Genomic DNA, 13,905 nt, shown 5'->3' on the forward strand with positions numbered 1-13,905 from the left:
TTTTATTTTTATTTTTAAACCGTTAATAAATTCTAATTAATTTTTGTTAAGGCTAATATATTTTAGGAATGTTATTATTTTTTCAGTTGTAGTCTTATGAAAATTAGCATAGCAAAAATATAATATACAGTAATTCTGTATAATGAATTTAGACAGCTCTAGACTTATGTAGCTTTATTTTGCAAGGTTGTGGATTTTTTGTGATACAAGGAATTATTAAATCAACCTGAACCTGCACTGGCAGTTAATCTTCATAGAGAAGTTACCGAATTACGATTCAGGAAAAAAATATCTGAATTCATCAGCGTTTTTTTTCTTCCTATTTTTGGCATATTAGGGTAATTTCTTTTGATATAACCTCAAGCTTTAGAAATATACATTTTCCACCAATAAAATATAATGTAGATTTTAATTCCATGCTTTTTCAATCAAAAGGTTGAGTTGTATTCAACATTATTTGCATTTTTTTTTTTGAAAAAAATTCATGTTTATTAATTACTTTCTACAGCTATGCAAGCCTATATTAAGACAGCACTAAATGTTTACTTTAATCTGTACTTTGAATCTCAAGAATCAAAAGATTTTTAAAAATGTAATTCCAAATGTGTTGGAATTTAACACACATCGAGGAAGAAAGCAATTTCGTTAACTAAAATTAATTAATGCAGCAATTTATTTAAAATAAATTTTAAAACTAAGAAAAGAAAATAATTAAAGTATCAATAATTTAAAACACTGTTTTCTAACTTTTAAAATCAATATATATTTTTAAAAAAATCTGTTGATTTAAATCAATGATTTTTTTAAAAAAATATTTGATTTAAATCATGATTTAAATCGTGATTTTAAATCATGCTGATTTAAATCAACAGACCCTGATATAACACTTATTTTATGAGTACAATTTAAAACATTGAACGAGTTTACATAAAGATTATTAAAATGAACCTCTATTCACCTTCTAAAAAAAAACTTAACTTTAACTAAAAGTTTTTTTATAATAATATTAATGTGAAACTACTCTGCTAAAAATTAGTGGGGCAATAATTTAGTGTTTAATCACACGTATAAAAATATAAGCGTCGACAATTTAACGACTAAAAATAATTCAGCATACAAATAAAATTTAGGCTAAATCTCAGGTGAGAAGGTTCTTGGAGGAATGCGAACAAGCACAATGACAAAACATTGCGAAAAATGCACGCCAACATTTCATTTTCTTTTTGAGCTTTTTATGTCTCCCCACCTGCAGATCAAGAGAAAACAGAATGACCTAATTTTCACCTGAGGATCAGCATGTTTATTCCTGGGATCTGCAAACGACAAACAACTGAATAGTAAACTATCTCCCTCACTCAGGCTATAGAGTTAAAATGGTGTAAATAAATTAAAATATTGAAATCTAATTAAATTCTTTAAATACAAATAAAATTTGTTTTATATCAAAACAAAAAAATTTTGAACATTCGATACGAATTTTCACTTGTATCAGCATGTTATGGAATACGCAAACGACAATAAAACAGAGTAGTATATTATGGTACAGTTACGGGGTAAAATTAAAATAAAACAAATGATTTAGAAATACTGAATTCTTTAAATTTTATAAAACATTTCATTTTTATCATAAGAAGTAGATAAAATACGGATTTTTACTTGACGATACGCATGTTTATTCCTGAGATCTGCAAACTGAACAATTGTATCGAACTAACCAAAAAGCAAATTATCCAACAGATAGTCAGCAAAACTAATATAAATAATTTAAAAACACTAAAATTCGTTTAAATTCCTTAAATTTTATATTTTTTTTATCGAGGCAACTAAAACTTTTGATTATTCGATACGATTTTGATTCGATGAGCATATTTATTCCTTGGATCCGCAAACGATAAAAGCCCAACACATAAATTATGTAACAGTTAAGCCGCTAGTTTAAAATAAAACAAATAATTTCAAAATATTTGTTCTTTATCAAAACAAATACGAACAGTTGTAACAATCGACTTCAAATTTGCCAATAGAAAAGCATATTGCCGCATGTTTCCTCTATGTCACAACCACTTCATGAATTATTTAATGAAAACGTGATACAGAAAATAGATAAAACTTATAACTATTTTAAGATCTGGAACAAGATACTCTAGCTAGAAAATTTTTGTTCATTAGAATATTACGTCAAAACCAGTAAATATTTCCTACAAACGGAACGGTTCCTCACGATCTCAAGCATAAAAAAGTGAACGAAAAGAAAACCAGATTCTCGGAATTTCGGTCACGACGATGTTAAAATAATCGACTTCATCTCCATATAGTGCACATCTTTGAAGATGTTCAAGGTAGTTCACCGTCCTCGACTTTGGCTTAGAGATGACCTTGAAAGCAGAGTCTCACAATAAAGTGTCTCGGAAACGCTAAGATGTCAATTAAATATTTGTGGAGCGTAACAAATGGACGCTACAAGCCGCAGTTCCGTATTCGAAAGTGCACAAGACCTTAAAAATGGCATTTTCTTATCCATAAAAAATGCGTTGGGCGTATTCACGAAAAATTAAATTAGAATCCAAAGAATGCAGGAAAAATGGAGCACATCTCTCTCGGTGTAGAATGTACGGAAAAAATTAATTGATGAAAAATAACAGTTGCAATATTAATTCTCTCGAAGCAACTTTTTAAGTTTGACAACAGAGTATTCCAAATAAAATAAGTGAAATTAAAATAAAATTATACAGCCTTTTGCAGATTTAACGGGAAAAAGTTTTTATTGAGTACACTAAAATACACAAATAATTTTTTTAAAAGAATTTTTTAAAAAAAAAAACGATCCTTGATAAAAAATCAAGCAGTGACGAAATACAATATGGCTATCGATATTTAGAATTCGCAATTTAACCGGAAGGCTTGAAGCAATAGAATAAGCCACGTGTTTAAGTTGTTTCTTGGTGGAAATACCAAGAGAAAGAAACTTTAATCGCGGTTGACAATAAGATTTTTCTTTTTTGTATTATACTGCTATCAAGTGAAAAGTTCAGTAACGCATAAAAGACCAACCTGGAAACAACGTCAAGAAACAGTTTGATGCAAAAATGCCAAATTCGAAAGAAAAAAAAAACTAAAAGGCGATTTATCTCTTTGTAACCTCAAGCTCCAGTAGAAAATAAATATTGCAATGATATTCTTACATTGTTCTACTATACCACGAATAACTTATAAGTTGTGTCTTTTTCCCAAGTATATTTACTTTGTAGTGATTTCATGTTTACTTCTGACTTGCCGAAGATTATTTATGCTAAATATTAATGTTAAACTGTTAAAATAAAAGAAAAATTAAAGTTGACTTCATACTATTGTAAAACACGATCTTCCTGAGTTACACAATTATAACAAAAATTATAATTTACCCTACATACCAATACCTTCTTGAAACCAAAATGACAGAAAAATCTTGCAAATGACGATTTTAGTGAGTTTTGATCAGACTATTTTTTACCAAACATCATCTAAACACTTTAACTTCAAGGAATGCAAAGGTTATATTTTATAGCCTATGTAAATTTTTTTAAAGAATTAAGAGTATTTCTTTGTAACCTATGCTAATTTGTTGTTTTATTTTAAACAAAATATAAAAATAAGCAAGTTTTGAATTTGTAGTCCATGAGTAGAAAGAAAGGGACGATTTTAACTTTATTATCAAAGATAAAGCTAACACACTTAAGTTACGCTAACTCGCTTGGCATAATCAGAGATGCCAACTTGCTCCGGGCAGCAAATATATATATTAAAGTGGTAGTTTATCAATTGTGATTCGTAGTTTAATAAATTCAATTTAGTAGATTTTTATCCACCACTATTTCTAAAAAATTCGTAGGCTTATATAATTCACCACTTGATGGAGCTCAAGTATTGCTATACCATTTAAAAAGAAAGCAAAAATAGTCAAATATTTGCAAAATTTTCTTTGTAGTTAATTACCGTTTATTTAATTATTCCGGCTTGTCCGGAGCAGTTGGCATCTCTGCATAATTAAAAAAATTTAAAAAAAAAATAATAAGAATGTGTTTAATTCGTAGTCTGTGACTTAATTATCTAGGAACAAAGTTATTACACAATGAATTCAATTATAATTCCTACCCTTGAAAATAATTTTAATATAAAATATCAATAGTTAAAGTTGTGTATTGTAAATAAAAATGGAATAAATAAATTCTATTTCAAAGCTGCGAAAAAGCAAATGGCGAAGGTCAATGAAAGAGATTTTATATCATTTTCATAAAATAAAAAATGTTGAAGGCAAATGACATAGTAAGGCTAAGATTCTTAAAATAGCATAAAAATCTTTGGCGGAGTGGGCGGTACTTATAAATAGGTACGAAGACTATTACTGTGAAGCAGGACTGATAACAAATGCTTTACAGTAGATGCTTTTAAAGAATAAAATATCGTTAATAGAAAAAAAGAACATAGTTAAGATTATGGTATGAAGCTCGGAACAAGATAAGCTATGATTAAAATTATGAAACTTGTACTTAGTTTATTTAATGTTGGTCATAAAACACCTTTAATAAACATATGTATTTCTCAATTTCTAATAAGGATTTTCTTTAACTCGAACGTGGAGAGTTTAAAATATTTGACATTTAATTGAAAGAAACATTGATTCCCCTAGAATTTCAGATACCTAAACAAAGTAAAAATTTGTTGTTTCATTTGAAATTTTCCCCACAATTTTGGGAATAAAGGGAACAAAATATCTATAAAAAAAATTTTAAAAATTACAAAAAATCAATTTTTAAATATTCTGATTTAATTATTAAAAACTTTATGAAGAAATATTTACATTTAAAATGTAAAATTTAGCAATTTTAAGCAAATTTTTCACAGAATTTTTTTTTTGATGGTACAAAATAATGTGTGTGCAAATAAAATGTATGTATTAAATAACTGGAATAATATATAAATACATCAAAATTTATTTAAAATTTTTTAGTAAAGTTTGTCTTTTAAGGGTCTTCTTTTAAAAATTTAACGATTTAAAATTAATGCAGTATGTTCTGGAATGATTGTCCTATAAATTCCAATGATTATTAAAAATTTTAAAAAAAGTCTGCAAATGAAGGTCACAAATTTATAGAAATAAAAATTTAATGATTCAAAATTATTATATATCCTATAACTAATAATGTAAAGCCACTAAGTCATTCCCGGCTGCAATCTTCAAAAACATTTTAATTTATTAAAAAATAATGACAACTATAAAGAATATCAGGAATATTCCATATCCCTTTTTAAATAATGGAGAAACAAAACTTGCTATTGCTTTAAAATGCATGGCCATCAGAATTTAAATTCAATAAAAAATTAAGAAGACACTATGCCACAAGAGAAACTTTTCATTGTGAATTCTGTTTCATATTTATAACTAATTTAAAATATGAAGTACCAAAAAAAAAAAAAAAAAAAAAAAAAAAAAAAGTTAGGGCAAACCTTAAATAATCCATGAAGTTTCAAAATCAGACAAAAAATATTTTTTATAATATCAAAATGCAAACAAATTAAAGGAAGGTAACTTTCTCGATGTGTCATCCTCTCATAATTCATTTTCATTTTGATATCATGAAAATATCTTTTCAGTATTAGAGGTTTGCATGAACTTATCTAGATTTGCCTGAACTTATCTAGGTTTGCCTGAACTTACTTTAAATTACTTATGGAGTTTCCTCCCAAGTATAGTATCCTTTTAATCTACTGTACATAAAAATACTTTCTATCAATGATTTCCTTAAAAAACTTATAGTTTGATTAAAATCAACGAATTTTTTTTTTTAAAAAATGGTTGATTTAAAATAGCGAACATGTCTTTATATAAGAACTAAATTCTCTTTGGTCTAAAGCAGGGATGGGGAAACTACGGCCAGCGGGCCAACTGTGGCCCGCCGGAAGATTTTATCCGGCCCGCGGACAGAATTTTAACTAGCTGATCAATGGCGAATATATCTACTTTGTTTAAAGCAGGGGTCCCCAACCTTTTTGTACCTAAGAGCAAATGCCAGAATATCGGTCGAATGGCGGGCACCATTTATTTTTTCAAGTATAGTTGGTAGACATAGGTAATAATACACACTGCATATAGTGCACAAAAAATTTTATTTTAAAAATTTATTTAACATATGGATATAATTAGTATTAATATTCTTATGTAAAATAAATTATTACTAAATTGCTTTCAAAACATACGAAGTATAAAAATTATTTATAAAATACAGTCAATGTGGTGTTTGGCATGGCATTTCGCTGGCCAGCGCTATATGATTGGGAGAATATGATGCTCTTTTTAAGAATGGAATTTATTCCTTCAACTATATTCCAGAATTTCTCATGTGATATAATAGTTTTGAGGATAATGTCATTCTGAAGATCCACAATTTCTATCTCCAATTCTTCTCGCTTTACTTAAAGAAATTCTGAAATGTATGTTGCTATTACGGTTACGTTTATTTGGTTGGTAAAAGGATTAACAAAAAAGTTATCAAAGGCTCGATGATATTAAATTGTTGAAAGTGCTTTTTAAATTGATCTTGAAGCAATTGGAGGTTGATGACAAATGTTAATAAGTCAATTTCACTGTCACCTATCATTTTTTTCATGTTTGGAAAATGCACAAGATACTTCATTTTCAAATGTGATATCCACAAGACTAGCTTAGCTCTGAACGAGTTTATAGCCTCTAACATTTTTGCTTGAAAGACAAATCTGCTAACCAAAGAGGATCTCTTAGTTCTAAAAATGTTTGATTTTCGGCTACAAGGTAATTTTTTATTTCTCCAATTAAATGTAGAAATCTATCAAGTACTTTACCTTTACTGAGTCAGCGTACCTCAGTATGTATTTGCATAGCATAAAATTTGCATAGCATTTATTGCGAAAATGGAAAACTGAAATATTTTATCGTTGGGCGCAAGCACCGGGCGCACCTAGATGGATCGACGGGCGCCATGGTGCCCGCGGGCATAGGGTTGGGAACCCCTGGAAAAGCTATTTTTGTTCTTTCTTTTTTTAACAAAGTACTGATGACCTTTCCACTTTCTCTATTTTTGTTCTACAAAACATAAATTAATTAAAATAGTTAGCACAAACAGCTTTAACTGGTAAAATGTTGAAAGCAAAAGTTCTTTATAGAATAGCTGTAGATTAGCTCCAACTAGTATTTGTCTTTCTCGAGGAGCAGACATATGGAATCTAATATAGGTGAATTGTACTTCACATGAGGCTGACTACGCGTTTTAAGTTCCAACGAACGGATTTTTCTGTCGGCTCGAGCTCTAACATAATTTACTGCGTATGGAAAGGTTGCACACATACAACGTCATTGTAAATAATGGTGAAATTATTAAATGTATAAAATGGCTACTGCCTTTTTGAGTTATTTGTAAACATTTTTTATCCCAAAATGGCAACTAAAAATCGCAAAGTTGATGTAGAGTGACATGCACTCAATGATGAATTGACTTTATTTTATTTCAGAAGTTTTTACTCGGCCCACCAAACTTTTTATTCTAGATTTTTGGCCCGCGACCAAAAAAGTTTGCCCATCCCTGGTCTAAAGACACAAATTTATTAATTTCTATTCAGTTTTTATGAATCCTTCAACAAAACACATTTTTTGCTAAAATTTGCTCACACGCAAATTTACACTTTAAACAATTTTACAATCGGCTTCACTAAGTTTGTAAAACAATTGTCATTGACTTCATTAAGCTTGTAGAACAAATTTGTCATTTACTTCATAAAGTTTGTAAAATAAATTTGTAATTGGCTTCATTAAGTTTGTAAAACAAATTTGTAATCGACTTCATTAAGTTTGTAAAACAATTTTACAATTGGCTTCATTAAGTTTGTAAAACAATTTTGTCATTGACTTCATTAAGTTTGTAAAACAATTTCGTAATAATCGCCAAAAAAATTGAATTACAATTAAACCTTAATTTGTTACGTGAAGCTTACTGATTTACCTATTCACTTTAGGGAGTAATTTAAATGTAAAATATTCTTATAACTACAGCAATAAATTGAAGAGAGTTTAAGCATTTTTCATAAAAGAATTAAGAGTTAAGAATTGGTTTAAGCATTTTACGTAAGAGCTTTACATAAATTTCATAGAATAGAAATTTGTGTTTAATTAGATAGTAAATCATATTATGTGATTATAAACGTTAAAATAATTGCAGCCTCACATACTTTTCGTTGCTGTTTTTCCCAAGCTGGATCGAGTAATCCTTCACGCTCCCACTCTTCCTCCTGCTCCATATACGAACCATCCGCGGACATCATCATTACCTAGCACTAAAATAATAAGATAACATTCATTATAATAACACAATTCAGTGTAGATTAAAGATAAAAATATAATTTTTTAATCTTTGACTTTAAATAATAACTAAATGTTACTCTTTAAGCCAGGAACGCATAACTTTTTTTAAAACTTTTATCTGGTGGTATACTTCTACCATATTAGTCGACAATCTGGAATGGAAAATTAGTGATGTTCGATCAATTTCAATCAATAAGTTTAAAATTGCAAAAGTACCGCACGAAATGGACATTTTTTGAAGAAATATTAAAATGATAATATATCTCTGAGAAGTTAATAAAAGTAACAATTAAGCTAACTTTAAAAGAGCATTCTTATAAAAAAATAAAAATTTTCATCTAAGGAATTTTTGATTCAAAAATTATTCTTCTCTTCTAAAATCCCTCTTAGAAAGCTCAGGAGGCAAAATGAAATCAAGAAGAATTGACAGCTTTGACAAATTAAATCATGTCTCCTAACACTATTGTGAAAGAAACTAAAAAAAATTATATCTGATAATGATCATATAAAAATAAAGTATTTGTAAAGCCTTAAAAAAAATCTAATAATATTACTAAGTTAGAAAAACACAAACCATTATACTAATAGTAAAAATTTTCTGGAATGACAAATGGACCAAAGCTTGTTGATTTCCCTCGAAAAGTACTCACCAGAAAGAGATTTTGCTATTGATTGTTTATTTTTCCGGAAGTTGAATTCAAAATTTAAAAAAAGAAGGTAAATGCTAATGCACATCTGAGTAACAATAAAAAAAGTATACAGAAGGGATTAATTTTTGTTTCAATGAAACTTTTTTTTTAAAACGACAAAGACAATTCTGAAGACCTCACAGAGATATAAAAAGAACAAGAGCTTCCAAGCAATAATTAAAAAAAAAAAAGAGTCAATTTATTTGCCATCATGCCAAAAATTGAAAAGATAATTAATATTTTTATTAGTCATTTAATTTTAGTATCTTAGAAATACTTTATACAAAAATTTTAAGTTGTATTCTTTAGCTTTCTAACTTAATGTTTCAATTAGTAATAAAATAATTCGACTATTTAACTACAAACATGTGGGAAATTTAGAGAAAAAAAATTTCCCTCGATTTATAAATAATAATGAAACCTTAATTACAAAGCTGTTTTTTCTTATTAATTATCTAACTCAGTTGAAAAATAGAAACAAAATTAATAAAAATTCAAAGTAAATTTTAGGAAATAAGATCCTTCTTATATGCTTGTACCAAAATATATTGATCAAAAATGGAAAATAATTTAACATTTTCGTTAATTTTTGAAAAGCAAGTAACTTAATTATGTGTAAAAAAATATTTTTACATATTTTGTTTTCTTAACTACAATTGAATTTTAAACTTACTAATAATACAGCGTGGTAGATACTTTATTTATGTTGCATTAGAGCTGATAAAATAAGATTAATTTAAACTATACACTATAAAACTAAATAGTTACTATACACTATAAAAATAGATATTGAATAGATACTGAAAACATAAATAATAAACACCAAAATTTCAAGAATGAGGACTGACTAAGTTAATGCTTGTTATTACTAAAAAAAATTCAATTTTGCATGTATAATTAAATATTAGACTTCTGCATAATTAAATTAGAACCATTGCTTATTAAAAATTTTTAAAAAAAGTCTGCGCATGAAGGTTACTAATTTAAACCAATACAAATGCAAGTTTACTATCAAAATTAAACAAATCACTAAAGAGGATGACAAATTCTAAAACATAAGAGATCAGTTTATTTATGATATTTTACTCTTTTTATTTATACAATTATTTTTCTTTTTATTTACAAATCAGTTTCTGCAGTTTTACTTTATTTATACTTATAGAAATAAAAAAAAATTGTTTTAATGTAATAAATTTAAGCTTAATATCAATTTAAATCAAAGAAATAAGCTACAGGGAAGAATAATATATAACAATTTATAATTTTTTAAACTAAGTTATAAAAATAGCTTGCTTAGAGTAGAAATACAATAAGAATTTTTTTTTTTCCACATTGATTGTATATTAATAATGTATACATTTCACTTCACTTTTGACATGGATTCTAAAAATAGATGAAAGGGGAAATTATTACCAGATCACCTTGAATATCTTCAGTGAACGGTTTTAATTTATCAAGAACCGGCATTCTCAACAATTAAATATTTCTTGAATTTTGACTTAAATAGAAACACATTAGAGACATTAAAAAAAAGCTAAAATTATCGGATGATAGCCAAAATTGATAGTTTTTGTAATTTTTATCTTTTCAGGCATAAAAAGTAGAATATATGTCTCTGAAATTAAATAAAAGCATAGACACTATGCCTGCTGAGAAATTTATTGATATATGCAACAATATTAAGTTGCAATAGGAAAGAGTTTGTGCGAACATTAATTACCAATTTATTTCGTCACAAAATAAAAGCTACAGTTATTTTTTGATTTGTACAAATTCATTGGATACAATCTTGATTTTTCAAACAATTTGTATGTTTTAAATTACAAAACGTATGAGAACCAGTGTGTGAAACTTTAAGATTTTTAAGCAAGCAGTATGCAGAAATGTTAAGATCCAATAAAAAAAACTTATGCAATATGCAGAATTTTTTAATATTTTCTAAAAATTTGCAAACTGGGTCGATTTATAAAAGCTTATAATTAAAATAAATAAACCTTTCTAAAAAAGAAGTAAATACTCAAAAATCTATAGTTATAAATATTTAAAAATTAAATTGACTTACATTAGTATATTGACTTTGTTATCTGATTATATATATCTTATTATAAATCTGATATGCTAAGAAACTTTCAAAAAATAATAAAATTAAAAACATTAGTATAATAGGAAATTTTCCAACACATTCTTAAATAGGATATGAAAAATATAGAATGTAGTTAAATGGATATGCTCTATAATGTAAACAAATACATTTTTAACTATCCGATAGATTAAATATGCCAATGGTTTTTATGTAGTCATTTTTTACTCATCTGTTTGAATACTTATCATTATTGAATGATTTAATTTATGCAGATTAATCTTCAAACTAAGTGAGCAACATCATGAATCATTGATAAAATTTAAGATGAACTATTGATGAAATTAAGATGAACCAAAGTAAATACGATTGCTTTCAAGCATAAACTAAGTAGAAAGTTATTTTAACAGTACTATTATAGAAAAAAGTCAATAAAAACATGAAATATATGGTAAGTTGAAATATCTAAACATATCAGTAGAGCACAATAAGTAGGCAATAAATGTAAACAGAAAACTTATAAAAACTTAAGAGGGCAACAAATATTTAAATTTTAAACTAGAATCCACATTTTAAATGCACTTGGAAGAGAACAAGAGCACATAGATAGTATATCCTGTCTTTAAAATCAAATTTATTATCCACACATTGAGATGCACACCTGTCAATGCCGAATGCACACAAAAGATTGAACAATGAAGATTTTAAACAGATCTTTTGACAATATGAGTAAACTTAACCAAATTTTATAAAACTAAAGCAAATAGTTTACGTGTAACCTGATCATTTAACATAAGCAAACAATATAAAAACACTACCTCTAAACGAAATCACGTTTCGGTGCTCCCGGAGAAAAAGACAGCTTTAGCACCAAAGAAATACAAACCTCACCCACATAATTCTCAAACCAGCCAATCGCGTTACAATCGGCTGCATGACGTTTTGAAGAGCTTATTCAAGGATTCTGCAGGAATAACACTTTGCTGCCGCCATCTAGAGAATAAATATTAAACTAATCTTAACTGAATTTATTTGATTTCACATTTCTAAACTTTTGTATTTGATAAAAGAAAAAAAATTATTGCACTTTAAAATTATATAGTATTGCAAAAAGGGCACAATTTTATAATACTAAAAAAGGGATACATAAATAGCATTTGATTTATTTTGGAAAATAAAAGTTTAAAAATCTTATGAGACAGATGCCGTATTATGAACTGTTATAGATTTTTTTCCCTTATTTTAACAAAATAAGCTATTTTCCACTGCAAAAAGTTTTTAATCTTTATGTAATTATCCTATTATATTTAATTAAATTAAAACTTAATTTATAAAATTACTAAGACTAAGGATAAGAGATGGCGCCACAAATTTTGTGACATGTTTACAAACTTATCCATGTTAGCAATTTTTAATATTTTGACATTTTTGCAATTCAGTGAACAATGATCTCTGGAAATTTTGTACTTATTTTAAAGTATCCGAAAATTTCCGAAAAATATAAAATAATTTCTTATGAAAATTTTATCATACTTCAAGAACATTTTCAGTGAATCAAAAATTTAATAAATTAAAATTGCATAAATTATAAAAATCAGTCATCCAAAGATAAATGCAAATATGATAATAATTTTTTAAGGTTTTCTTTTAAATAATTCGATACAGTAACGGACCAAAACTTTTTTTCAATTTTAAAATATACAAATTTTAATATAATTTTAAAATAAAAACTTTCAAAATATGAACGAAATATGAAATTTTCAAAATATAAAAATGGATTTGTTTTCTTTTTTCATTTAAGATTACATAGTTTGAAATGGTGTTTGCAGTGTTTGCAACAAATGTCGTCTGCAATATTTAATTGCTTTATGCAAATTTTAAAGTTAGTTTATTTTAAGATTAAGACTCTATATAAGAAGTTGAGAAATTTTAAGATGCTTGCCAGTGGTTGAAAAAACAAACTAAAAAATAAAATTAAAAAAAGCTGATGCGCAATCACTTTCTATCAGGAACATACTTTTATAAACTCGATATTCGTTCAATAAAATGTTTTTATTCGAATTTCTTTGCAAAATTATAAATAATTTTTTAGACGACAAAAAAAGAAACGTTATACTTTATAATTAAAAAAAAAAGAGGATTAGAAATCGACTATTAGCGAAAAAAATATGAATGAAATTTCACGCTATGGGCTCTAAGTCAAATTCCTCATAAGTTAACAAACACATTGAAGTATTAATCTCCCCATTAAAATATTTCTTCGTTGTCGCCAAATTATTTTTTTTTTTAAATAATTAATTTTAATTTTTTTCGGCTTTTACTAAAAAAAAATAGTTGAAACTTTAGATTTTTCTATAGAAAAATATGTAGATTAATATGGTGTAAAGAAGAAGAAAATTATACCTTATAATTCGAATTTTTTTTTATTCACAATTAAATTAAACAATAAAAAATAATAAATAATTATTCGAAGTTATTTTTTGCTTGAATTATCTTTGGATAAACAGGTTTTATGAGTAGGTGCAATTCATTTCTGAATTGCTTAATTAGCGTTAAAAAATATGACTAAAAACGCAAAAAGTGAAATTAACATTGAGGGGTCAGAACTTTGGATCGCTCGCCTGACCAAATTATGGGGACCATATTTCCCAGATTGCGACTACCCCCTATATTTTGAAGGTTACGAATCCAAATATGTAAAAATATATACATATGCTTATTCAAAGAAAGTACGTTTTTGTGTCCAATTTTGTAACTTAGTCACTCTC

General features: G+C 26.8%; 2 protein-coding genes across 7 annotated transcripts in view; one reads left to right on the forward strand and one right to left on the reverse strand.

The window, feature by feature from the left end:
- Positions 1-12,093, reverse strand: part of Actn (alpha actinin) — a 71,042-nt gene extending 58,949 nt beyond the window's left edge. For 3 of the 6 annotated variants that reach the window (XM_016050265.5, XM_016050258.4, XM_087163735.1), the window contains exons 1-2: positions 11,956-12,093; positions 8,236-8,340 (exon numbers count right to left, since the gene is read on the reverse strand). In XM_016050265.5, coding sequence (XP_015905751.1) covers positions 8,236-8,331 — 96 coding nt within the window. In that variant the 5' untranslated portion in view covers positions 8,332-8,340; positions 11,956-12,093. Of the gene's footprint in view, positions 1-8,235; positions 8,341-11,798 lie in introns of all 6 variants that reach the window. The other 3 variants (XM_043045006.3, XM_071185153.2, XM_043045007.3) reach the window with 3 other exon arrangements.
- Positions 1-13,905, forward strand: part of LOC107438107 (serine palmitoyltransferase 2) — a 71,306-nt gene that overhangs the window by 9,472 nt on the left and 47,929 nt on the right. The gene's annotated exons all lie outside the window — the stretch shown is intronic.

Source organism: Parasteatoda tepidariorum, chromosome 5, assembly GCF_982258835.1.
Source record: "Parasteatoda tepidariorum strain Cologne lab strain chromosome 5, Ptep-v5.0, whole genome shotgun sequence".
Taxonomy (NCBI): domain Eukaryota; kingdom Metazoa; phylum Arthropoda; class Arachnida; order Araneae; family Theridiidae; genus Parasteatoda; species Parasteatoda tepidariorum.